We start from the raw sequence: 27,677 nt of genomic DNA, 5'->3' as shown, positions 1-27,677 counted from the left end.
CAAATAATAATATTAATAACAACTGCAGTGCAGGCAAACAGGCCAGGCATAGTTTTTTCAGAAAAGAAGGCAAATCAGACCAAGTTAATGGATATTGCCATACCAGCAGCCAGACACATTAAAAAAAACCCCAAAAACCAAAAAAAGAAATTGGCAAAGGATAAAGAACTCTGCCACAAAGTGGAACAATTATGGAAAACTAGAACAAAGATGATCCCAGTGATTACTGGAGCACTTGGAGTGATCTCCAAGGGTATGAATGAGCAGCTCAAGAACACGTTAGGAGTGGAAGACATCATCCACCAATAGGGTTGCCAATGGATGTCCCAATTTTTTTTTTCATCCTCTATACAACAAGATCAGGAGTTGCTGAGTGCTACAAAAAGCAGCAATAAATACCCCAGGCAAACGTAAGTGACGGCTACTTATTATTATTAATGCTAAGGATGATAATGGTAATAAAATAAATAAATACATAAAATAATAATAATAATAAATATTGGGATGAGGGGTGAGATGGAGGTGCTAAGACAATCTACTATTGCTATTACTCTGTCAGCTCAAGTTGCAGATGTCTGTGTGGTGGATCTAAAGGTTCTAACCCTGCTGATGACTGATGGGAGTGTCACCGTGATGCCACTTGATGGAATTTCTGTTTTTTCATTTGCTTTTTTTATATATATTTAGGAAATTATGAGCAAGAACGCTAAGTTAAAAGAACATTACTGGAGTTGCAAAGTCAAGCACTGAGAGTCAGGAAATGTCAGCATGAAGATTGTGTCTGCAACCTTAATTTGGCCATATTGTGAGTACGCATTATGACAGAGTCTTTAATTACATAATCACATTTCTATTTTTTTCCAAAGCAACTCAGGCTCGTTTGATGCACAGGATGAACCATCCCAACCTTGATTCATCATGAAGGAATCCGTTGTCTGTAGGACCCCTGCCTCATTTGTTGCAAAAGTTGGAAGGTGTGTAGTGAATGAGACAGGGGATGGATTACAGAAAGAGAAAGGAGGGTCTCATGGTGATGGCAGCTGAATGCTGCCCTGGAGAATTGGATTGTACCCCTTCCTCTGCCACAGAGTTTCTGTGTGATGCTGGGCAAGTCACATAAACCAATATTTTCATTGGCTGTCACTAACTGTGTGTTCCTTCATTTTCTGGGTGCCTGACTTTAGACTCTTGGTTTGCTGTGCAAACGTGCTGAGCACTCACAGCTGCAGCTAAAGTGAATGGAAGCTGTGCTTTGAACATAGAAAGTGTTTTGAAATGCTAAGCACTTGGAAAAATCAGGGCCACACATCTCAAATTGGGCACCCAAATCAGTGGAATTTTTGACCTTAATCTCTGTCATCTCCCCTTCTGTAACATGGGAACAACTCCTCCCCCCTCATAGGAGTGTTCTGAAGATAAATTAATGTCTGTGACGCACTCAGATACTATGCTGATGAGCATCCTAAGGAAATTTCCAATTCTGTCTTCAGAGCAGGGTTTGAACAGTGTGCAAGAAATAAGGCCTAGGCCACACAGTGAACAATGAGGAAAAAATAAAATACTGAATAGGTGCCCATTTAGCAAGCAATATCCATCTTATGCACTGAATGAGGCAGGGCAGCCTGTGGAAAAAGTAACGTTTCAATTGTATTGAATTCAATTCATTTCAGATTGTTTCAATGTATACACACAAAAAGGACAAATTAAAGCTTGTAAAGGCATTTCCTATCTTAAGAGTGCTTGATTTTGCAACCTTAATAATGTTCTTTCTTTTAATGTATTTTTGGGGGAGGGGAGGGTAAAGGAGTAGTGCAAATACTTAGGTAAAATTGACTGTTCATCTAAGGACAAATCTCTCTGTTCTCTGACATGATGCCACTGAGTACGCAGCCTGAAATCACATTAACTATTTTGCTACTATACCTTATTGCAAGCTCATATCTAATTTGCTTTCACATCGAATTTGCCCACTCCTATATCAATGTGGTCTTTGCCAGCATTACTGCTTTCCAAGTACTTCCATCATGGAGAGTTAGATGCATCTTCCTTTGGAGCTCACTTATTGTGCTCTTCCCTAGACTGACCCATCTGAGATCACTAATGAAATGACAAATAGGCTCACCCACTAGGAAACACACCCACAACCCTCACTGTCCTAGGGATAAAGGATTATGTAATAATATGTATTTTTCAAAGCAATCGATACTTGTGATTTTTAAACCACCTCATTTTCTTTTTAGAGGGGGTGGGAAGGGAATGAGCTTCATTCACGTTCAGATTTCAAGCTAAAATATGTTTAAGCACTATCTACTGAACCATATTCAGTATTGAACCAACTGGTGCAATAGCAGCTCCACAAACTATAATTATTCTTTGCTACAAAATCCTTTTCATGAATTAACCTCTCATTCCCAAGCCACGTACAGGAGGCCACAACCATTATAACTTTCATGTAAAGAAAATATAGGTCAGTAATATAGCATCACAGTAGGGAAGCTATAGTTACTTCATTGACTTAGAATCTGGGTCACTGCACATAATTATACAACCATCAAAATAATTCTAACCCAATGGCCAAAGAGACTAACTATTCTTACAATTCACAAAAAAGATTGGGGGGAAGGGGAAGAAATTAACACCCTGGGGAAGAGCAAATGCAGATGGGAAACTGAAATGCCTAAAGATGGACGAGTTTAGAATCCTATGTATTAGGTCTAAACCATTGATATGTAAAAATTGAAGGTGCTGAGCATAAGTCATTGGATGGTGAGGATGCTGGGTAAGGCCAAATTACATTTAGAGCTACATATATTTTAATGTGGTGAACTTACATTCATGAGGGAAAGTTCATATATTATAAATGCAATCTATGTGCTTATTTGAATCTCAAACTGACGATTCAGTCAAACACTGGTATAGTGTTCTGGTGACCTTACTCTGGTCCTATTTAGCACGAAGGAACAAACCCAAACCAAACCCACTCAGCCAAGGAGGCAAAACAAAAATAAAGCAATTACAAAAGAAGCCACAATGAATTGCAGTTAGGGTACTTGTCCCACTTAATGAAAAGAAAAGAAAAGAAAAAGAAAAAAGAAAATTCAATAAAACAGGCCATCCATTAATGCAACATTTAGGTAGAGATTTTAAACCCAAAAAATTTGGATAATTCAATATTGGTGTTCCCAGAACAACTGCATTTTAGGCATATTGCACATAGATGACTCAGAGCTTCCAGGATCAGATCCCAATAGTAAGTGGAGAGGGGTCTGCATCCTAGTTTGGAATCCAGATCTAAATTTAAACTATCTTAAACAGTAGGGGCCAGATCCAGAGTTCTAGTTCAAGACTGGAGTAAGACATAAAAGCTAACAGTTTCATGAAAAATGCAAAAAGTTATAGTTGCTGTAGAAACCCTACCCCTGAATCTCCTGACTTTTGTGCATTTGGCTTCTTGATAATAATGTTTCACTAAAGTAGTGTTTGCATTGAATATATTTTCTTTTCTCTCTCTCTCTTTTTTTTTTTTTTTGGAGACATTTGCATGAAAACAGAATCTTTGTCTCTGAGGATTCCATCTGCTCCTGCTGCCCATTCCCCACCTGAAGCCATAATCCTCTGTTTGTGACAGCACAAATAACTATTGTGGATACGATTAAGGGCTTCAGGTGGGGAACGGACACCGGGGTAAGATGAACTCTTTAGAAACAAAGATCCTGTTTTCATACAAAATTCCTTAGTAATATAGAATGAAGGAAGAAAACAGCAAATATGTGACAGAGGCAGAAGTGATTCTAAATAGCATGCTTTTCAAAGAGTTCCATGAGGATATCAGCTGTTTATAAATGAGACTGCCTGGCCAATAACATCCCATGAATCAACCAGCAGGGGTGACTCCTATTATTAGGTGATGTTTCCAACATCCACTATGTCTATGTCAGTCTTATTGAGTTAATACATTGATATAGCACCTGTTGCAAGCCCATTCAAGAAAAACGACACAAAATATTTTTCAAAACCCTAAAGAACAAAAACAAAAAACCAAAACCAACAACAGGCAAACACAGTATAGATACCAGAAGAAAGAAGTGTAGAGTCAGTAGCTCCTTTAAACTACCAGAGAGTTAAGGATACAATTAAGAAGGATCACAACACTGCAGAGAGCCTAAATTACTTATTTGCATCAGTCTGCACCACAGGGGAGGAGATATCTACTCATTGCAGGTAATAAGGATGCGGCCCTGTCAAAGATAGACGTGTTAGAAGATAAGGTGTTGAAAGCAATAGATAATGTGAACTGTACCAGGCTCGGCCAAATGTTCATAAGGAACTTAAGAATGAAATGGCTGAGCTACTAACAGAAATACAGAATCTCTCAATATCAGCTAATGCACCAGAGGACTGGAGGGTAACAAATGTTGTTCCTAGCATTAAAAAGGTGCTAGAAGTGGGAGGTGCAGAGCAGTGAGCATTACTACACTAATGGGTAAATTAGCTGAAAAAACATTAAATATAGAACAACCTAGATGCATATGATATGAAAGCAACAAACCAGCATGATCTCAGTAGAGAAAATCAATTCCTCAGCAACCTATTAGGATTCCTTTGGGGGGAGGGTCAACCAAATAGTTGATAAGGGAGATTTATCAGACGCACACACACACTTTTTAACAGCTCTTGATAAAGTCCCTCCCAAAGATTTACAGTAGTCATGGGAAGAGAGACAAAGTTTTGTCAAGAATTAGAAGATGGCTGAGGGAGAAGACAAAGGGTAGGAAGAAATGGACCATTTTCAGCACACAAAGTGGCTAACTGATAACTCCAGTAATACCTGCTAGGGATGATATTATTTAGTACATTCATTAATGATCTGGACGAGCAAAGTGAACAGTGAGATAGAAGAATTTCTGGGTGACCTAAAATAATTGAGGCTAGTCAAATCTGGAGAGGATTATAAAGGAACTTCAGAAGGACATAAAGTCAGGTAAAATACAGCAACATGCATGGCTCTAGTTCGTGCTGTAAGTCACAGGCTTTCCGGTGCATTACAATTAGAGGATTCCTCAAAAATAAGATTATTAAAGGTAAAGAAAAAAAATAATCTACCAACAGCATTCTAAGTGATCAAAAATAATGAATACTCATGTCTAAACTCTCAGTTAATGCAAGGATTTAAGGAAAAAGAGACTGCAGCAGCACAGCTGTAATACTGACTGGAAATCGTGTGACTGATATTGTTAGCATAAAACTATTATTAGTATAAAAACATGGTAACAAAAGCAAAACCTCCATGTGGATGAAGCCTGGAATTTTCCATCTGATTTCCAGTCTAATCACTCCTTTTACCATTTGTAAACATAAATATACAAGAGCAGGAACTGGCTTTATTGCAAGCCACCAGCAATCTAGTGAAAGATTTGAGTAAAACTCAACATTAAGGATTACAAATTAAACATTTAAGGCAGGAACATTTATGAGGGCCACAACAGTGCTGCAGTTAGCAAATAAAGCACTGAACTGGGACTCAGAAGACCTGGGTTCTATTCCCAGTTTAGCCGCTGGCCTGCTGGGTGACCTCAGGCAAATAACTTTGCTGCCCTGTGCTTCTGCTTCCCATCTAATCCTTTGTCTTGTCTTTGTAGACAGTAAACTCATGGGGCAAGAACTGTCTCATACTATGTTTGTAGAGTGCTTAGCACAATGGGTCCATGATCTTGGTTGAGATCTCTAGGTACTACGGTATTGCAAATATTAATATATCCAGATTAGGCAAATACCACCAGGATTAGTTTTATTCATCAAGACCTTTGATGGGCAGTTTATGTTCATTAGAGCAGCTAATTTTAATGCATATTTAAAATACTAATACACAAGCAACATGGATGAGACTATACAAGTTTTTCATACTTGCCAACCTCTGAATCCTTTAACCAGTGACAGCTTGCCTTTTAACTCCATGAAATCAGACTAGACTACAAGAGATTTTTGTAGGGGCAGCACAGGAAAAGAAAAGGTAAATATGTTTCTGCAAAACAAGGATGGTAGGCATGTATGTGTAATAGCACCCACATCCCCTGCATGAGTCATCAGTGGAGTTTGAACGCTGGACCTTCACAGACATAGAACAGACCTCTACCACTTGAGTTATAGAAATAACTCTATTTGTTGGCTGTTAGTGGACCGACCACTACAGGAGGATGCAGCGCACACTGCTAGGGGGTTTCTTCTTGACAGTGATGACCTGGGGCACCAGGGTGATGGAAGAATGTGCTGACTGCTCCTATAAAGAAGTGATTTTCCTTAGACTATTAGATGTGTGGCGCTGTCCTCCCAGCCAAAGAAAGAGGACTTCATTGACAATCATAAAATAAAAAGAGGCTATAAATTATTGGGATTCCCAAAGTGAAAGATAGAGGTCACTTCTGGGCTCATTATGAGAGTCAATAACCGGCTGATTAAAGCAGATTTATGTCAGAAAGAAGAGATATGTAATGGATTCATAGATTTTAAGGCGAGAAAGAACAATTAGATCATCAAGTCTGATCTCTACATTACAAATCATAGAATTTCACCGTTACTCCAGCCCATAACTTGTGTTTGACTAAATCATACCTTCTAGTAAGGCATCCAGCTTTGCTTTCCAAGAACTGTAGTAATATTTACTGCTATACTATCATGTGCTGGCAATATCATAAGGAGGGGTTCCCATTTAAACCTGGAATGAAATCCTGACCTGTTGAAATCAGTGGGAGTTTTGCCATTCACTTCAGTAGGGACAGAATTTTACCACTTGCCTTTAGCCTGTCTCAGGAGTACATGTGATTGCAAAGAGAGGAGAGGAGGTGGGGGGCCTAGAGAATCTATTCATTTGTTTTTTCCATTTAAAGAAAAAGTGCTCTCTGGAGGAGGCAATATTTTGCAAGCAAACAAATTAAGTGCTTTGTTGGAAATATTTACACTTTCTTCCTAAAAATGTATGTAGTATACTGATGGCATAGCACACTGTCTGACACATGTTTTTTGAAATGAGAGGTAGGGGAGAATTACCTTGTCTGGGGTTTCTTCCCTAGGGAACATTTTCAAAATACCTGATACTTGGGACAATGTGGTCCATTTCAAAGGCAAATATTTGCTCTTCAGAATTAACTTTTGGTAGAGGAGTGAAGTCCAGCACAGACAGAAAAATCATACCAATCTTGCTTTCAAAATGGTTGTGGAATTTAACTCGGTTTTTAGGTGACAAATGTGAGGAATTATCCCACACTGAGGGGGTCAATAGAGGAGGTTTTGGAACAAATTGATAAATTAAACAGTGATAAGTCACCAGGATAAGATGATATTCATCCAAGAGTTTTGAAGGAACTCAAATATGAAATTGCGGAACTGCTAACTGTGGTATATAATCCATTGCTTAAATCAGCCTCTGTACCAGATAACTGAAGGATAGCTAACGTAATGCCAATTTTCATTAAAGGCACCAGAGGTAATCCTTGCAATTACAGGCTGGTAAGCCTAACTTCAGTACCAGGCAAATTGGTGGAAACTATAGTAAAGAACAGAATTATCAGATACATATATTAACACGGTTTGCAGGAGAAGAGTCAACACAGCTTTGTAAAGGGAAATCATGCCTCATCAATCTATTAGAATTCTTTGAGGAGGTAAACAAACTCGTGAACAAGGGTGATCCAGTGGATATAGTGTACTTGGACTTTCAGAAAGCCTCACCCAAGGCTCTTAAGCAAATTAAGCAGTCATGGATCAGAGGGAAGGTTCTCTTATGGATCAGTAATTGGTTAAGAGACAGAAAAGAAAGGGTAGGAATGGTCAGTTTTCACAGTGGAGAGTGGTAATTAGCGGGAGTCCCCTAGGTATCTCTACTGGGATCAGGGCTGGTCAGCATATTCATAAATGATCTGGAAAAGGTGTAAACAGTGAGGTGACAAAGTTTGCAGATGAGACAAAATTAATCAAGATAGTTAAGTCCAAAAGCAGACTGAGAAAAGTCACAAAGGGATCTTGCAAAACTGGGTGACTGGGCAACAAAATAGCAGATGAAATTCAATGTTGATAAATCCAAAGTAATGCACTCTGGAAACCATAATCCTAATTATACATACAAAAAGATGGGGTTTAAATTAGCTGTTACCTCTCAAGGAAGAGATCTCAGAGTCATTGTGGATAGTTCTCTGAAAACATCAGCTCAATGTGAAGTGCCAATCAAAAAAGTTAACAGAATGTCAGGAACTGCTAAGAAAGGGATATATAACAAAACAGAAAATAAGGCCACTACATAAAGCCATGGTATGCCCTGTGTGCAGTTCTGGTTGCCCCATCTCAAAAAAGATTTATTAGAATTGGAAAAGATACAGAAAAGGGCAACAAAAATTATTAGGGATATGGAACAACTTCCATATGAGGAGAGATTAAAGAGACAAACAGTTCAGGTTGGAAAAGAGATGACTAAGTTGGGGGGAGAGGAGATATGACAGAGGTTTATAAAATCATGAATGATGTGGAGACAGTGAATAAGGAAGTGTTATTTACCCCTTCACATAAAAAGAAACAGGAGTCAGCTATTAATGGCTGCCCAGGGGCCTTTCCAGCAGCCAAGGATTGCTGGAGGGCAAGGGCATTCTGATCAAGTCCCCTTTTCCCCTGGAATACCCCTACCGTGGAGGCCAGGTTAAGGGTAGCACAAAGCTGGATTTATGCTACCTAATAATGCCCTTCTCCTAGAGAAACGTGACCCACTGGATTTTTGCCTGCTTTGTGCCAGAGATTGGTGCAAAGCATATTTTACAGAGCCAGGATCTGGTCCAAAGACTATAGAAAGACAGAGACAGAATTTGTTTTATTAACCACAACATTATTTTCCCTTTCTAAAAGGCACTTATGGCACTTTGCAGTTATGTTAAAAATTACATATTAATATTTTTAGACAATAGAAAGGAATATGAGTAGACGCATGGGATGTAACATATCTCTGGTTTCTAAGACTATTAGGTGCTTTATCTATTTACAGAGTTCTGCAAAACTTCAGATTAAAATAACTACAATGCAGAGGAAGTCTAGTTTGGAATTCCTTAGAGACTTCTACAACTACATAGGAAGTTTACGTCCTTTCCTACGTTGAAGTCTAAAATCTTTGGGGGGAAAAATGAAAAAAAAAAAGAATTTGTTTGCTTTGCATTTTATTTCCCTATACCTAGTTATTTGTTTTATGCTGCTATTTTGTCTGTATTTATACAAGCCAGCACCACAGGCCTACATTCAATGCATGTTTTACCACTGAACGATCCCTTAGTATAAATATTTTTTTCCATAGGCTTGATCTATTATTAATATCTGCTATTTAGGTCTGATTTTTTTTAGATCAGATTTGAAAACAATCAAGAATAGCACACAACAAAATATAGTAGATGAATATAGACCTCTTGTTTTCTGTTGAATAATACTGAATACCTGCTTGACGCTGACAGTTCAAGATGCAAAGTTAAAGTCAGTCTCTGCTCCAAGAATTTGCAATCTAAGGCCCTGATCCTGCATTGAGTACCATATGGACAGTCCCCTGCGTCTCTGGATACAGTGGAATCCACCCACACTAGGATAGCCAGCTTTCTAATCCCTCAAAACAGAACACCCTAGCCCCACCCCTTCCCCAAAGCCCTGCCCCCAGCTCACTACATTCCCCGTCCCTTGGTGGCTCGCTCTCCCCCACCTTCACTCACTTTCACTGTGTGGGCAGGGGTTCAGGAGGGGGTGAGGGCTCTAACTGGGGGTTCAGGTTCCAGGGTGGGGCCAGAAATGAGGGGTTCAGAGTGCAGGAGGGGGCTCCGGGCTGGGGCAGGGGGTTGGAGTGCGGGAGGAGGTGAGGGCTTCAGCTGGGGTGTGTGTGTGCTCTGGTGTGGGGCTACGGATGAGGGGTTCAGGGTATGGGAGGGAGCTGCGGGTTGAGGCGGGGGTTGGGTGCAGGGAGGGTGAGGGCTCTGTCTGGGGGTACGGGCTCTGGGGTGGGGCTGGGGATGAGTGGTTTGGGGTTCAGGAAGGGACTCCCAACTGGTGGGTGGGGCAGAGGGGTTCAGGGTGTGGGAGGGGACTCTGGGCTGGGGCAGGAGGTTCGGGAGCAGGGGGGTGAAGGCTCTGTCTGGGGGGCAGGTTCTGGGGTGGGGCCAGGTATGAAGGGTTTGGGATGCAGAAGGGGGCTCCGGGATTGAGCGGACTTAGGGATGGAGCAGGGGGTTGGGGCAGCTCTCAGTCAGCGGTGCAGCGGGGGGGGCTAAGGTAGGCTTCCTGCCTGTCCTGACACTGTGGACCATGCTGTGTCCCAGAAGTGGCCAGCAACAAGTCCATCTCCTAGGCAGAGATGCAGCCGGTGTCTCTGCACGCTGCTCTCACCTGCAGGCACCACACCCTACAGCTCCCATTGGCCGTGGTTCCCAGCCAATGGGAGTGCAGAGCCGGTGCTTGGGAGTCCCATGCTTCCCCCCCGTCTAGTAGCTGGACCTGCTGCTGGCTGCTTCCAGGGTGCAGTGCAGAGCCAAGACAGCTAGCCTGCCTTAGCTCCACAGCACTGCTGACTGGGTGTTCTGGTCGAAAACTAGATGCCTGCTCACCCTAACCCACACAGATCTGATTACAAGACCGAGGCCTAAAAGGCAGTCATAGAAAAGTCAGCATTGCATTGGGAAGCTAAGAGGTGGGAATTAACTTACCGGTACTTTTGATTTTGTTATTGTTATAATTATTGTTACAGACTAACAACTTGTTGGCATCCTGGATGCTCATCCAATAGAACAGAATGCACCATCCAATAAACCAGAGGGTTTCAACCTCTCTCTTTCTGAGGCCCCCACAACATGCTATAAAAAACTCACATCCCACTTGTGCCACAGTAACAGGTTTTCTGCATATAAAAGCCAGGGTTGTCATTAAGGAGTAGCAAGCAGGGCAATTGCCTGGGGCCCCATGCCACAGGGGCCCTCACGAAGCTACATTGCTCAGGCTTCAGCTCCAGCCCCGTGTGATGGGGATCAGGGACCTGGGCTTCAGCCCCATGCTTTGGCTTTCTGCCCTGGGCCCCAGCAAGTCTAATGCTGGCCCTGCTTGGAGCTTGGAGGCTCCCCTGAAACCTGCTCGAGGCCTCGGACCCCTGGTAGAGAACTACTGCAATAAACTATAGTCATTCAACAGAGCGGAATATAATACATTTGAAAAGAAATGGGAATATCTAAATAATATTTTGTATATTTTAATACTAGTAAATATAGGCCCAAACCACACAATCTGAATCCAGATGTAGATCTGAACTTTACCCATATTTGGATCTAAGGCTTTGGCTTTTGCATTACACAGCTACAAAGTTTGTATCTAGAATTGAATTTCACTAAAGTGTGTGGATTTTCAGGTTTGTGGTTCTGATCCAGGCACATCTCTAAACTTTAGATAAGCTAAACTTCTCAGAATTTCCTATGCTAGCCTCAATGCATGCATATTTTGATGCATTTAAAAATGCACTTATACTTCACACCCATCAGGTACAAAATTTAAGCTACAACATCACTTCTATCTTATCTGGACTGAAAAGAGGTCAGCTATACTTGCTCTCATCCATTCATGCTACCCAAACACTGAGCCAGTTCACCAAGACCAACTGGATGAAGTGAAATGGACAATGGCCTGGTTATTAACTGTCAAACCTCTCATTAAAGCCAAACACAGGCCCTAGACTAGGGCCAGTTGTGTTTGTTGAACCAGTAACAGATGCTAATATATGACCATAATTTTGATACTAAACACTTAGAACTGCCCATATAAAAATGTGGTTATTATCAATCTTGAAAAAGGCTTTTGCCAGGAAAAAACAACCACCATTGTGTGTCCTCATTAATTCCAACACAGTAAAAACAGAACCTAGATGCAGCATTATTTTTGGGGGGGGATGGGAGGGGTAAGAAAGGTGGAACTGGAAGAGTTTAATGGTGTGAAGCGGATATTCTTTTAGCAGGTGAAGTAAGACTTTTCAAAGTAAAGCTGACTACCTCATTCAACACCATTCAGATCAGAAAAAGGAAGAAATCAAGAAACCCCTCAGTTTCTGCTAACGTTACATCAGGGGTCTCAAACATGTGGCCCGTGGAGTTATTTCCTGCGGCCTGCCATACGCTCCGACTCCACCGGCAGCCAAGCTCCTCTCCCCCCATCCCCCGAGTGTGCTGCGTCCCCGCTCCTCCGGGGCCTCATGGACTAGACAAGCAGTCTGAGGTATGAAGTTCAGCATGTATGATTCTTTGCTGTGAGTAGTTGTGAAGAATGTTTGTTAAAAGTGGCAATGTATTTTCTATGAATGGTTACTTTTACAAGTTCCTGCCATTACAGCTTTGTTGATAGACTGTTAGTGTAGATGAGGGGTGGACAAACGTTTTGGCCTGAGAGCCACATCGGGGATGCAAAATTGTATGGAGGGCCAGGTAGGGAAGGCTGTGACTCCCCAAACAGCCTGGCCCCTGTCCCCTATCCGCCCCCTCCCATTTCCCGCCCCCCCAGAACCCCCAACCCATACAACCCCCGCTGTTCCTTGTCCCCTGACCGCCCTGTCCCGAGACCCCACACCCTATCCAACCCCCCCGCTTCCTGTCCTCTGACTGCCCTGACCCCTATCCACCCTCCCGCCTCCTGACAGCCCCGCAGGACTCCCACGCCTATCCACCCCCCAGTTCCCTGTCCCCGCCCTCTGAACTTCCACCCCATCCAACAGCTCCCTGTCCCCAGAACCCTCTGCCCCTTATCCAACTCCCCTCCTTCCCGCCCCCTTACCATGCCGCTCAGAGCAGCAGGAGCTTGCAGCCTCGCCACCTGGCCTGGCAGGAGCAGCGGGCCAGAGTGCTGGCCGTGAGGTGAGCTGAGGCTGTGGGGGAGGAGGGACAGCAGGGGAGGGGCCAAAGGCCTAGCCTCCCCAGCCGGGAGCTCAAGGGCTGGGCAGGATGGTCCCACGGGCCGGATGTGGCCCACAGGCTGTAGTTTGCCCACCTCTGGTGTAGATTATCATCAGTGTTACTGACCACATAAGGAATAGTTACAGGTGTTTATATTTTATTAAAACCCCTCTTCGCATTACACATTTTAAAAAGTTAATACATTGACTTTTAATAGCATACCATATTACTCTTCATTTTTTTCATTTTTGACTATACTTTTGTATCATTGTATGAAAAGGTGTCAGTGATGCAGCCCTCGGGCCAACGTACTAGTCCTCATGTGGCCCTCGTGGTGATTTGAGTTTGAGATCCCTGCGTTACACAAAAGCCATTGCTACCAAACCCTCGCATATCTCAAATGGCCTGAAAGCTGTTCTGGAATTAGACTGAAAGATACTGAATTTTACCATTGCATATGCTGTGTTCTGCAGCGTTTTTCAATATGTATGTGAGAGAAGCATGTTTTAATTAAAGACAGAAGCACCAACGCCGTACATGTTCTCTCAGCACTGACACATGTTGACTTCTACTATAGAATGCCCTCTACGACACTGTAGAGACACTTGACTTCCTATTGAGGAAGTGCAGCTTTCTTTCTTAACAATGGGCCAACTGGTTTTCATAATGGAGATAAATGCTCCCTGCTGTGAATTGTAATAGAAAAACATGTCAAACAACCAACAATAAAAAGTAGCAGCACAGCCAAAAGACTGGTTTTTCCTGTTTTTGTGTGTAGCACAGTGGAAATGAAGCTCGTGAACTGTACTTGGATCCTTATAAGTCAAAATATCACCTCTTTCAAATGAGACAAAGCAAGAATGCACTCCCCACTTATTTCTGGACCCTTTGTTTCCCTCTGAAATGCAGATATGGAAATGTGACCTTTTGTTAATATTGATTTGCTAGTAGTTACTGTGGGAACTCTGAATGTGAAAGTCAGATGTTCTATTTGTAAAATGATATTGTTAAGATGTTGTCAGCTTTTAAAGCTATTATTGTTATTGTGAGTACTAGGACACCTAGCTGCACAAACTAGCATTTGAGAAGCCATTTGTTTCCTTAATCCACTGATGATACTCGAGTGCTTTCTACAGTTTGTACAATCTCTTTCCTTTACCGTGGGCTCTTTGTTCCCACCTTATCCTGATCCCACCCACACAGTCTCTTCACTTAAGCCTCAATCCACCTGCCCTGCCTGTTCCCCTCCTTCCACTTCACCCCATCCTATCCCCCTCATTTCCCACTCTTCTTTCTATGGCCCCTCTCCCCTCCTTTATCTTTCCTTTTAGTTAATCCTCACTATCCCTTTCCCTCCAAGAACTAATAAAATAATAATAATAATAATAATAATAATCCTGGATCTAACATGTTTACAAACCATCACTCTGTTCACTCTACTTATTGGGGGGGGGGGGGTTATAGCCCTTCCTCGTGTGTCTCATCTATTTAAATTGTAAGCTCTTTGTGGTAAGTACTGTCTATCACTCTGTGTTTGACCAGTGCTGGTACAACAGAACTCTGTTCTCAGTTGACTGCAAGTGCTACTGTAATACAAATTAATTATCACAGTACAAGTAAATATTAGAGCCATATGAGGGAAAAATTACTCAGGCTCATTTCTGAAACCCACATTCTGTTTTGCCACCTTTACATCCCTTGCATTAGCTTTTCACAAACCTCGGTGTCCTTTTACATGTAGAGATTGTCAATGCCTCTTTTAGAGAGGGCAGACTGCCTATTGCTAGTTACGAAGCAACAGCGTGGCCTTGCTCAAGAAATGTTTCTGGACACTGTCAATCTTGCTAATTATTGACCAGTATCACATCTTCTGTTTTTGGGAAAGATTACGAACACAGCTGTGTTGAGACAACTCTCATGATATCTAGATGCCTTTTATCTTCTTGACCCATGTCAGTCTGGGTACAGACCAGGCTATGGCACAGAGACTGTACCAGTTGTATTGTCTGATGATCTCCACCTGATGACAGATAGTGACCAAGATGGTATTATTAGATCTATCAGCTGGGTTTTATACAGCTGATCCTGAGGAGCTGATGACTCAACTGCCGGCATGGAACAGGCTGCTCTTCAGTGGCTTCAGTCTTTTCTCCGAGAGATTTTAATGGGGAGTGGTGGGCAACTGCTCCTGAAAAGCTCTCACCTGTGAGGTGCCATTCTGTGACGCTTCCTGTTCAACATGCAGATGGGTCTGTGGGGGGGACATGACGGTCAGTGTTTTCCATATGCTAACACCCAACTGCCTGTCTTTATCAGATCTGATTCAGATGATGCAGTTCAGTGCCAAAGCCAAGTGTCTACTCACGGCTGAGGTTTGGATGAGAGTGAGATTACTGAGCCTCAGCCCAGGTAAGATTGAGGCGATAATGGGTGGATTGGGTGGAAGAAGACTGAGGAGATGGCAGAGGTAATATCAGTACCTTTGATTGATAGAGTATGGCACCCAACAGTTAATAGTGTTAACTTGGGAGTGATTTTAGACCCCCAGCTGCTCTTTGGCAATATATTATATCATTGACCTAGTCAGTTTTTTACTGTCTGCATCTGGCTAGAACGTTGCAACCTTTCCTTGAGGATGCAGACCATGCCACTGCTGTCTGTGCTTTTGTCACCTCAAGAGTAGACTACTGCAGTGCACTCTAAATGGGATTACTCCTTAAAACCATTCAGAGACTGAAGCTGGTGCAGAATGCACCAGCTGGTTTACTGAGTGGAGCTACTTGTAGGTGTATCCTAAATGATGCCTGTGTTTTTGGAGCCTAGTTGCCTAATGACTCATGTATGCAGTTTAATGGGTAATCATAGCACCCTTTCTCAGCTGTGGATTTGTTACAACCGGCACATGATTGTTTGATTTTAAACTCATGTGTCACTCTAGATATGCGATAAGAAGATTTGCCTAAACTTGGGGGAGTAATTTATTGATTAGATTTTGAATTCACTGTGGTCTTTCTCGGTATACAATGTCAGCGCTACCCAAGTGTGTGCCACAACTGTAAGTCCTAAGTCTGTTACAGCTAAAGAAGATTCCTCTCCTGCCAAAATTACAGGGGCCTGTGCTTTGGGAACAGAAGGCTGTGGGCCCTGTGTTTACAACGGACACCCCGGACACTGTTAGATAAGAAACAAATATAGCTAATAGATCAGAGAGTTTTCAACGTTCGTTACCGTAGTAAGAACGATTACAATAACCCATGCTGTAAGTGCAACGGGAGAGGTCACGAAAGTAGCAAGGGAGAAGAGTCAGAGTGAGAGGTCTAGAATGTGTGGTTATCAGGAGGGCTGCTTCAGCCCTATTCTGGTTACTGTTAATAAAACTATACTTTGGAACCCAGCTAAAGTCTCTCAAGTATAAATGCATTAAGGTACATTAGCTACTATGCCTAAAAAGCATCTTACAGTAGTGACATTATCAGATATATGGGACAAAGACCAGATTTGCAAAGCTGCCAAAGCAAAGCAAACAATTAATTACAAGAACAGCCTACCCATGTGTTGATCTTCCCAGACCTGGTCTGATAATTGAAAACCAAAGAAAGAAATTAAATGTTAAGTACTCTGTAATCGAGAAATATGTTGAAATCTCACTTCTATTTGCTGCAAAGTAAAGTCATCTACCATATGCTTTGGGACTAGGTACCCACAAACAATTTACTTCAAAGCATAAAATTGGCCTAGGTCATCTGAGACATGAGAGATGATCTCTAATAGAGAGTGAGAGTTGGATACTTGAATGGATATACAAACAAAGGAAGGGAAATTCATAGTTTTTTTCCTAATACAGCACTTGACAAATACTGGACCAAGAATCTAATAATTAATGCTAGTGCAGTTTTAAGATTTGGGGATTATTAGATCAAATTACTACACACTTAATATTAATGATTGATCCATCCATCACAAGAATAATTTTATACCTCGATGAGGTAGTGTTAACTACCTGTTTGTTAATATGTCTGATGTCTGACCTTCAGGAAGGAAGAGGAACAGGGTAATTTCATACTTAGAACTTCACTTCATATCACCGTGGCAGAATTAATGGTTACATTGTTTGATTTCTAAAAATGAGCATAAATAATAGGTTTGTCTTCTCTTGTATTAAGCTGATAATAAAATTACTGGACTCACTAAATACATGGGGGAGAAGGAAACTTCTTTTCCATTAGTGAATTAGCCATATGGGCCCCAATTCAGTAAAGTACACAGGCATGTGCTCAGCATGGTTTGCTGAATCAGGGCCCAAAATTGTGGTTACAAGACACATATTAGCTGAAGGCAAACTGTCAGCTAACTATAGGCCTAAAACTAAGTTAAATGTTATCAAGACTAAACTTTGGAACCCAGCTAAAGATTTTTTTTTTTAATTAAGTGAACAAAATATTTTTAAGCACAAATATTCTCCTGCGAAGGAATGGAAACAAACAGAGAAAACCCCAAACAAATAAAAAAAGAAAACAGCTTCACTGTGCTACTGCTTGAGAGAGTGAAAGAGAAACTCAGGGGAAAGAAAAGCTAAACTGGCCAGGTCTCAGCAGTGAGAATCAAGCTAAAGTAAATAAAGAGTAAAAACTGTTTAAAGTAATTTAGAATTTTATAATAATTCCATATTCCAGAAATCTAATTCAATAATCTATTCTGAGAACTAATGCCTTTCATAAATTAGAGGCAGAGCTGATATCGTCACCTGTTATTAATGTTGTGCAATACTTTGCATTATACCTTTTTCAGTTGCTTATAACTTTGTCAAACTGAACATCTGGGGTCAAATTTTCCATGCTGGGTGCCTGTCTCAGATTGAATGTTTTTGGATTTTTTTTTGGACAAAACTAGGGCTGTCAAGCGATTAAAAAAATTAATCGCAATTAATCACATGATTAATCGCACTGTTAATCAATAATAGAATACCATTTATTGAAATAGCTTTGGATATCTTCCACATTTTCAAATATATTGAGTTCAATTACGACACAGAATACAAAGTGCACAGTGTTCACTTTACATTATTATTTTTTATTACAAATATTTGCACTGTAAAAAACAAAAGAAATGGTATTTTTCAATTCACTTAATACAAGTACTGTAGTGCAATCTCTTTATCATGAAAGTAGAATTTACAAATGTAGAATTATGTCAAAAAAATAACTTCACTCAAATATAAAACATTTCAAAACTTTAGAGTCTACAAGTCCACTCAGTCCTACTTCTTTTTCAGCCAATTACTCAAACAAGTTACATTTGCAGGAGATAATGTTGTCCGCTTCTTCTTTACAATGTCTCCTGAAAGTAATAACAGGCATTTGTATGGCACTGTTGTAGCCGGCGTCACAAGATATTTATGTGCCAGATGCATTAAAGATTCATATGTCCCTTCATGCTTCAACCACCATTCCAGAGTACATGCGTCCATGCTAATGATGGGTTCTGCTCGATAATGATCCAAGGCGGTGAGGACCAATGTACATTCATTTTCATTATCTGAGTCAGATGCCATTAGAAGAAGGTTGATTTTCTTTTTTGGTGGTTTAGGTTCCGTAGTTTCCGCATCGGAGTGTTGCTCTTTTAACTCTTCTAAAAGCTTGCTCCACACCTCGTCCCTCTCAGATTTGGGAAGTCACTTCAGATTCTTAAACCTTGGGTCAAATGCTGTAGCTATCTTTAGAAATCTCACATTGGTACCTTCTTTGTGTTTTGTCAGATTTGCAGTGAAAGCATTCTTAAAATGAACACCACATGCTGGGTCATCATCCGAGACTGCTATAACATGAAATATATGGCAGAACGTGGGTAAAACAGAGCAGGAGACACACAATTCTCCCCCAAGGAGTTCAGTCACAAATTTAATGAACACATTTTTTTTTTAACGAGCATCATCTGCATGGAAGTATGTCCTCTGGAATGGTGGTCGAAGCATGAAGCAGCATACGAATGTATAGCATATCTGGAACGTAAATACCTTACAATGCCGGCTACAAAAGTGTCATGCAAATGCCTGTTCCAACTTTCAGGTGACATTGTAAATAATAAGTGGGCAGCACTATCTCCTGTAAATGTAAACAAACTTGTTTGTCTTAGCAATTGGCTGAACAAGTAGGACTGAGTGGACTTGTAGGCTCTAAAGTTTTTACATTGTTTTGTTTTGAGTGCAGTTATGTAACAAACAAAAAAACCCTACATTTGTAAGTTGCACTTTCATGATAAAGAGATTGCACTACACTATTTGTATAAGGTGAATTGAAAAATACCATTTCATTTGTTTATCATTTTTACAGTGCAAATATTTGTAATAAAAATAATAATATAAAGTGAGCACTGCACACTTTGTATTGTGTTGCAATTGAAATCAATGTATTTGAAAATGTAGAAAAACATCTACAAATATTTAATAAATTTCAATTGGTATTCTATTGTTTAACAGTGCGATGAATCATGATTATTTTAATCGCGATTAATTTTTTTGAGTTAATTGCATGAGTTAACTGTGATTAATCGACAGCCCTAGACAAAACAGCTGAAGAACAAAGTCGGGGGAAAATACATTGTTTTGCTCATATTAAAAAATTCAGATGATCTTTCCTTTGAAAAGCTCCCGCACCTCCATGCTTTCGAGGAGGAACTTGAAATTAGGCAAGGAGTTGGTCTTTGCATCAGGGCTGTACCTTTTGTCATCCCTGTGAAAATCCTCCCAATTTTGGAAATCACAATTTCCACATGCTCAGTGAAGACTTGCTAGAGCTTTGAAGTTAAATTCTTTGAAGATTACATCTGCATTGGTAATGCTCCAGCCTGGGGATGAGCAGGACTTTCCCTGCACAGCTCCAAGACGCTGCTAGCCGTGCTGGACCAGGCACTGAAGCTGTCTTTCATGTGCACTAAATGATGCCTCTGCTGGACTCAGGTAATACAGAGAAGAAAGCTGCCTGAATGCGAGGAGACAAGAGGCAGACTGGTAAGGGTGATGAGTAGATTGGGTCAAGGAGCCAGGGGAGGGTGAGATGACAATGGGACTGGAGGCTAGCGGTGAGTGGAAATGAGAGTTGGGGGGACAGGGTGGAGACTGGAAACCGTGGTGGGGGGAGGTACTGAGACAGATCTGATGAAGGGCCAGGGTACAAGAGGAGGATTGGGACTGGCTGGGCCAAGAGATTGGGACAAGGAGCCTGAGGAGGACACGGATTCAATGAGGATTACAGAGAGGAAGATTGGGACTGAGAGCCAGTGGGCTGGGGGAGGAATGTGACTGGGATGTTGGAAGGAGATGGAAAAAGTGGATAAACAGCCAGGAGGCAAGGAGAATGGAACAGGGATGAGAAGCCTGAGGAATACGAAGTAGCATTAGCTAGATGAAGAGAATGGGACTGGGATGAGGAGCTGGAGGTGGTGAAGAGACAGGACTGGGATAGGTTAAAATGTATGGGGCAGACAGGGTCAAGCTTTGTGGGAATGGGCAGAAGAGTCTGTTCTTACTGGAAGGCATCCTCTCCAGAGCCTGGAATGGAAACCAGGATTCCTGAGTCTCACCATTCCTCTGCTATCAGAAATACCCATGAAACCTACTGCCAGACTGTGTGCCTCGTTCCTCCTCTAGTACTGGTCCACATGGAGGCTGACAACCTACAAGTGCTATCAGTTACTCCATTAGCTTAAGTAGCAGAAGTCTGTGAGGTAGATCTAAAGTTTCCAATTCTACAGATGACGCATGTTGCTAGCAATATGACGCCAAATGATGAAATTTCTCTTTTTTAAGTTTGTTTTTTTTAAACACCTAGGAAATTTCTAATAAAGAGACCTATGTTAAAAGAACATTCTTAAGGTTGCCAAGACAAACGCTCAAAAGTTAGGAAATGCCAGAATTAAGGCTGCCTGTGCAACCTTCATTTGCCCCCCCCCCCACACTTTTGCATATGCATTACGATGCAGCTTTAATTACGTGATCACATACTATGTTTTTCCCCACAGGAAACCTTAATTCTAGCATTTCGTACTTTTGAGCATTTGACCTTGCAATCTTAATTCTATTCTGTTAACACAGTATGTTTGGTGTAATATATATATATACACACATACATAAGCAGTGTGTGATACACATACTGATCATTAGATGTATTCCTTACTTATGCCATTCACATGGGAAAGGATATGCTATATATGCAGAGGTGAAAGTAAGCCGGTACGCCCCGGTACAGTGTACCGGCAAGAGCCAGTGCACCGTACTGGGGCAGCCCGGCTTCCCCAGAGGGCAATTTAAAGGGCCGGGGGCTCCCAGCAGTGGCTGGAGCCCCAGGCCCTTTAAATTGCCTCCAGAGCCCCGCTGCTGGAGCCCTGGGGTAGCGGCTGCAGGGCTCCAGCAGCTATTTAAAGGGCCTGGGGCTCCCCTGCTTCTACCGCCCGGGCCCTTTAAATAGTCACTGGAGCCCCACCGCCGCTACTCCAGGGCTCCAGCGGCTATTTAAAGGACCGAGGCGGCAGAAGCAGGGGAGCCGCGGGCCCTTTAAATAGCCCCTGGACCCCTGGGGTAGCGGGGGCTCCAGGGGCTATTTAAAGGGCTGGGGCTCCAGCTGCCTCTGCCGCCTCGGTCCTTTAAATAGGCGCTGGAGCCCTGGAGTAGTGGCGGTGGGGCTCCAGTGACTATTTAAAGGGCCCGGGCGGTAGAAGCAGGGAAGCCCCAGGCCCTTTAAATAGCCGCTGGAGCCCCGCCACTTCCCCAGGGCTCCGGCGGCTATTTAAAGGGCCAGGGTGGTAGAAGAGGGGCGCCCCGGGCCCTTTAAATAGCCCCCGGAGCCCCGGGCTGCTGCTGCTACCCGGTGGGGGGGCACTTACCTTACAGGGTGGGCTGGGGCTGGCTCTGACCCCCTCAACCCCGCCTCTTCCGCCCAGGCCCTGCCCTTTCCGAGGGCCAGAGTCACTCGACTTACTTTCACCCCTGTATATATGAATAGACCTTATGTTGAAAGCAAACATTTAGGAGAATTATAATGCACATTGACATGGAGTGTATCACTGCATGAGCACAAAGTGTAATTGGTTCTTCTGCTTATTATTAGCTTGTTGAAAAATGATCTTAAAATAAGTTTTAAAAATAAATAAGTTAAATGGGAAACAGCACAAAAAGCCTGTGGTTTGTTGAGGTTACCCAGTGATAAAAACTTTAGCAGTGGTAAATGTTTTGATTAATATGTTAGATGATTTTTTTCTTCCAGAACCCCTAAGTCTGAAACAGTTTATTGGATTTTTACAGAGCACAAGTAAAAAGAAAAAGGAGAAAAAGAGACCCCCGAGACCAATATACCATATGTAACAGCAGATAACAGGTTAAGGCCCAGTCCTGCAAACACACACATTCCTAACTTTAAGCATGTGAGTCATGCCATTGGGTTCAGTGGCTAGAATTACAATACAGACTCAGTTCTGATATGTATATGGCCGTAATCCGTTTTAGATCAAAAATCCATTAAAAGGACTCCATATATTCATGAATGTTTTCAATCTATTACTTCGTAAAGCATATCCTTTCCAAATTGGACGTCATACATATGGAATGCATCTAATGATCAATATTTAGTTGTGAAGCATCCTTCCAATACGAGTGTTGTAGGTGGTTTATTAAAAAGCATGTGTGATAAATGTAGGCAGAGATATTAAATTTTGGCAAAATGTTAGTAATGTCAGCAAAAAATATTTTAATAAATGAAACTATGTACAGAATGTGGGCCTCTTGGTGCTGCCCATCAACTTAAAAAAAAATTATTAACCTGACAGAGCCTGGGATCTATACAAGTCTTGACAACAATGCACTGAACACTCTCTGCATTCGGGATTTATCCATCTCTGCAGAACCACAGAGAGAATGTTTACAGTAGATAGGGCAGTGACACATAGTTGCCATGTCTTTGTTTTAATGTGTATGAACTGCTGCTCACAAACCGGGAAGAATTAGTAGGGGAAGCAAAAGTGGATGGGAATCTGGGAGGCAGTGACCATGAGTTGGTTGAGTTCAGGATCCTGACACAGGGAAGAAAGGTAAGCAGCAGGATACGGACCCTGGACTTCAGGAAAGCAGACTTCGACTCCCTCAGGGAACGGATGGGTAGGATCCCCTGGGGGACTAACATGAAGGGGAAAGGAGTCCAGGAGAGCTGGCTGTATTTCAAGGAATCCCTGTTGAGGTTACAGGGACAAACCATCCCGATGTGTCGAAAGAATACTAAATATGGCAGGTGACCAGCTTGGCTTAACGGTGAAATCCTAGCAGATCTTAAGCATAAAAAAGAAACCTACAAGAAGTGGAAGGTTGGACATATGACCAGGGAAGAGTATCAAAATATTGCTCGGGCATGTAGGAATGAAATTAGGAGGGCCAAATCGCACCTGGAGCTGCAGCTAGCGAGAGATGTTAAGAGTAACAAGAAGGGCTTCTTCAGGTATGTTGGCAACAAGAAGAAAGCCAAGGAAAGTGTGGGCCCCTTAATGAAAGAGGGAGGCAACCTAGTGACGGAGGATGTGGAAAAAGCTAATGTACTCAATGCTTTTTTTGCCTCTGTCTTCATGAACAAGGTCAGCTCCCAGACTGCTGCACTGGGCAGCACAGCATGGGGAGGAGGTGACAAGCCCTCTGTGGAGAAAGAGGTGGTTAGGGACTATTTAGAAAAACTGGACATGCACAAGTCCATGGGGCCGGATGAGTTGCATCCGAGAGTGCTAAAGGAACTGGCGGCTGTGATTGCAGAGCCATTGGCCATTATCTTTGAAAACTCGTGGCAAACGGGGGAAGTCCCGGATGACTGGAAAAAGGCTAATGTAGTGCCAATCTTTAAAAAAGGGAAGAAGGAGGATCCTGGGAACTACAGGCCAGTAAGCCTCACTTCAGTCCCCGGAAAAATCATGGAGCAGGTCCTCAAAGAATCAATCCTGAAGCACTTACATGAGAGGAAAGTGATCAGGAACAGTCAGCATGGATTCACCAAGGGAAGGTCATGCCTGACTAATCTAATCGCCTTCTATGATGAGATTACTGGTTCTGTGGATGAAGGGAAAGCAGTGGATGTATTGTATCTTGACTTTAGCAAAGCTTTTGACACGGTCTCCCACAGTATTCTTGTCAGCAAGTTAAGGAAGTATGGGCTGGATGAATGCACTATAAGGTGGGTAGAAAGTTGGCTAGATTGTCGGGCTCAACGGGTAGTGATCAATGGTTCCATGTCTAGTTGTCAGCCGGTGTCAAGTGGAGTGCCCCAGGGGTCAGGTCCTGGGGCCGGTTTTGTTCAATATCTTCATAAATGATCTGGAGGATGGTGTGGATTGCACTCTCAGCAAATTTGCAGATGATACTAAACTGGGAGGAGTGGTAGATACGCTGGAGGGCAGGGATAGGATACAGAAGGACCTAGACAAATTGGAGGATTGGGCCAAAAGAAATCTGATGAGGTTCAATAAGGATAAGTGCAGGGTCCTGCACTTAGGACGGAAGAACCCAATGCACCGCTACAGACTAGGGACCGAATGGCTAGGCAGCAGTTCTGCGGAAAAGGACCTAGGGGTGACAGTGGACGAGAAGCTGGATATGAGCCAGCAGTGTGCCCTTGTTGCCAAGAAGGCCAATGGCATTTTGGGATGTATAAGTAGGGGCATAGCGAGCAGATCGAGGGACATGATCGTCCCCCTCTATTCGACATTGGTGAGGCCTCATCTGGAGTACTGTGTCCAGTTTTGGGCCCCACACTACAAGAAGGATGTGGATAAATTGGAGAGAGTCCAGCGAAGGGCAACAAAAATGATTGGGGGTCTGGAACACATGAGTTATGAGGAGAGGCTGAGGGAACTGGGATTGTTTAGTCTGCAGAAGAGAAGAAGGAGGGAGGATTTGATAGCTGCTTTCAACGACCTGAGAGGTAGTTCCAAAGAGGATGGTTCTAGACTATTCTCAGTGGTGGAAGAGGACAGGACAAGGAGTAATGGTCTCAAGTTGCAGTGGGGGAGGTTTAGGTTGGATATTAGGAAAAACTTTTTCACTAGGAGGGTGGTGAAACACTGGAATGCGTTGCCTAGGGAGGTGGTGGAATCTCCTTCCTTAGAAGTTTTTAAGGTCAGGCTTGACAAAGCCCTGGCTGGGATGATTTAATTGGGTATGGGTCCTGCTTTTGAGCAGGGGGTTGGACTAGATGACCTCTTGAGGTCCCTTCCAACCCTGATATTCTATGATTCTATGAACTATCTACACTACATACTATTTCCTGTTATCTGTATATTTACATTCTACTGTTTTCAACTTAGGACTGCAATGTAAGTGCAGAATCTATCAGTATCAATGCAAAATGGATCATGCTGTGATCCAGCTCCACGTGTAGTCATGTGGGCACTGATTCAACAAAGCACTTAGCACGTGAGTTGCTTCCTCCCTACTCAGCAAAGCACTTACGTATGTAATTAAGCATTTTTCTGAACAGAGATGAAACTACTCACATGCTTAAAGTTAAGCATGTACTTAAGTGTTTGCTGAGTAGGGGGACATATTCTCTGCTTACACACTGAGGGGACCAGAAGAAGGTCAAGCATGTGGTTAACTAATTTGTTGTGGCTACAAAAATACAAAATCTTAAAGAAATTAAAATAATTTTTCCAATGCCTTTTGTGGCAAGGTGTAATACAGCCAGCATATTGTATCTTTAAAAGCTTGAGCACTGCCCTGATAAAGAATGACCCAATGAGCTGTGAATTCTTCAGGATTAGCACGATAAATCAATGTGGGACAGCAGGCACAAAGAGTTGATGGAAAATGTGTACATAACCATAATGTGGCTCCTGGAGTGTTAACTTGCAATGAAAAACACTGTTATCTTTGTCTATCAATTAATATTTTAAATCATTTATAGTCATCTTACTAAATATTTTAAAAGTTTAGTACAATTATTTAAATAAATCCTTTGCTAAAACAAATACTGAAAAATGGTGTCTCCATTTTATATAATTTTTATGTTTAATTGCCCGTTTTCATTAAAAATTATATTATAAAGTTATGTATAATCATTTGTTTCATTTTCATAAATCTTAGATTGTTCCACTCTTAGACCTCATGCTCCCCAATACAGGTCATTCCCATGGGGGGGTGGGGGGTAGAAATTTTGTGGTTTTCAATTTATAGAATTTCCCTGGAGTCCTTCTATTATGAGCCAGGTTTTGCCCTCCTAAGCGATTGCCCAGGGGTTCAGATCCCTAAACTCACAGAACTCTGGAGACCTGCTAGAGGTAAGGGCCAGGCATAGAGAGGCCCTGATTCTCAGCTAATCCACAAACATTTACACCTCTCCTGTTCTCTACAGGTAGACCAGATAAATACTAAAGATGGTCCTGGGGAGTATCCCAAGCACAGAAAGTCTTCCAAGTTCTACACTGATCCCCCACATTCCTGTACTTAAAATGGGGAACATTGCTAGACTGTCGAACATGTCTAGAAGTGGAAGGAACTTTTTAAATCCCCCCAACTGTACCAACCAAATGAACTGTTTGGCTTCTTTAGCTGATATTTTAATTATTTCTATTAACATAGCACCTTAGATGCCCTAAGTCATGGACCAGGACCCCATTGTGCTAGGTGCAATACAAGCACTGAACAAAAACATGGTCTCTGCTCCAGAGCTTACAAGCTATAAAAAAAGAGGGAACAGATGGAGACAGACAGACAAACAGATGGGGGGATAGATTAAAACAATATTGATCAGTAGGCGAGCCAATGGTTTCAGCAGGAGAAATCATGAAGATGCTTGTTTGAGGGTGACGGAGGCTGGCATCGTGGGCCGATCAGAGGTCGGAGTCAGCTTTTTGATACTGAATGAGAGATGATGGGTAGGGCAGGGATAGGTCTTGAAAGTGAATGCAAGCAGCTTATGTTTGATGCAATAGAGAAGTGGGATCCCTTGGAGGGATGCAAAGAGAGGGGTAAAATGGTCAAAACGAAGGGCTAGGGAAATGATCTTTGTAGCAGCATTATGAGTGTCTATGAGTGGAGCAAGACTGCATTTGTCAAGGCAAGATAGAGAGAGGAGGTTATTGCAGTAATCAAGATGTCAGATGATGAGATCCTGAACATGAGTTTCAGCTGTGTGGCTGGATAGGAAGCTGCATCTCAGAGGTTGTCCACACACCAATTTAGTGAGCGGTGAGCTGGTGAGTAAACATACAGCTCACTCTATCTTGCTGAACGCTAACTGGCTGTTCGGTCAAAGTGTACTACAGAATGCACTACAGAACTTTTAGTGCACAGTAGCCAGGTTCACATGGCGACTTAATGTGTGGCAGGCTAGAGTACTTTAGATTTATACCTCAGCTTGTTGTGCACTAACTGGTTTTGTGGAAAAGTCCTTAGAGCTATTATACAGAAAGAATCAGCGAGATTTAGGCATAGCCTGGATTGTGAGGACCTAGAGAGAGGCCCCAAGTCGAAAATGACACCCAGGTTACGGGCCTGAGTGATAGGTAGGTTGACTGTGGTGTCCAAAGCGATTGAGAAAGGAAGTAGGGAGGGAAGGGGGCTTCCATTAATCTAGTATTTTACAGAATCTATTCATGGTAGCAACATGCTAAGGATTATCGTTGCTAAGAAAGAGCAACTGAATATTTTCCATGAAATCTGGTTGACAAGTATCAAGATTTAAAGACTGCTAAAAGAAAAGAAACCATCAGGATAAAGATGAA

The 27,677-nt window shown here is 42.3% G+C and overlaps 1 protein-coding gene across 1 annotated transcript in view; it reads right to left on the bottom strand.

The window, feature by feature from the left end:
* Window positions 1-27,677, bottom strand: part of LOC144271558 (potassium voltage-gated channel subfamily KQT member 1-like) — a 449,329-nt gene that overhangs the window by 36,505 nt on the left and 385,147 nt on the right. Inside the window, exon 15 of the mRNA XM_077829000.1 lies at window positions 20,120-20,149. Coding sequence (XP_077685126.1) covers window positions 20,120-20,149 — 30 coding nt within the window. The remainder of the gene's footprint in view (window positions 1-20,119; window positions 20,150-27,677) is intronic.

Source organism: Eretmochelys imbricata, chromosome 1 (assembly GCF_965152235.1).
Source record: "Eretmochelys imbricata isolate rEreImb1 chromosome 1, rEreImb1.hap1, whole genome shotgun sequence".
In the NCBI taxonomy this organism is placed as follows: domain Eukaryota; kingdom Metazoa; phylum Chordata; order Testudines; family Cheloniidae; genus Eretmochelys; species Eretmochelys imbricata.
Note: the sequence above shows the minus strand (reverse complement) of the source record. Positions and strands in the feature narration are given on the sequence as shown.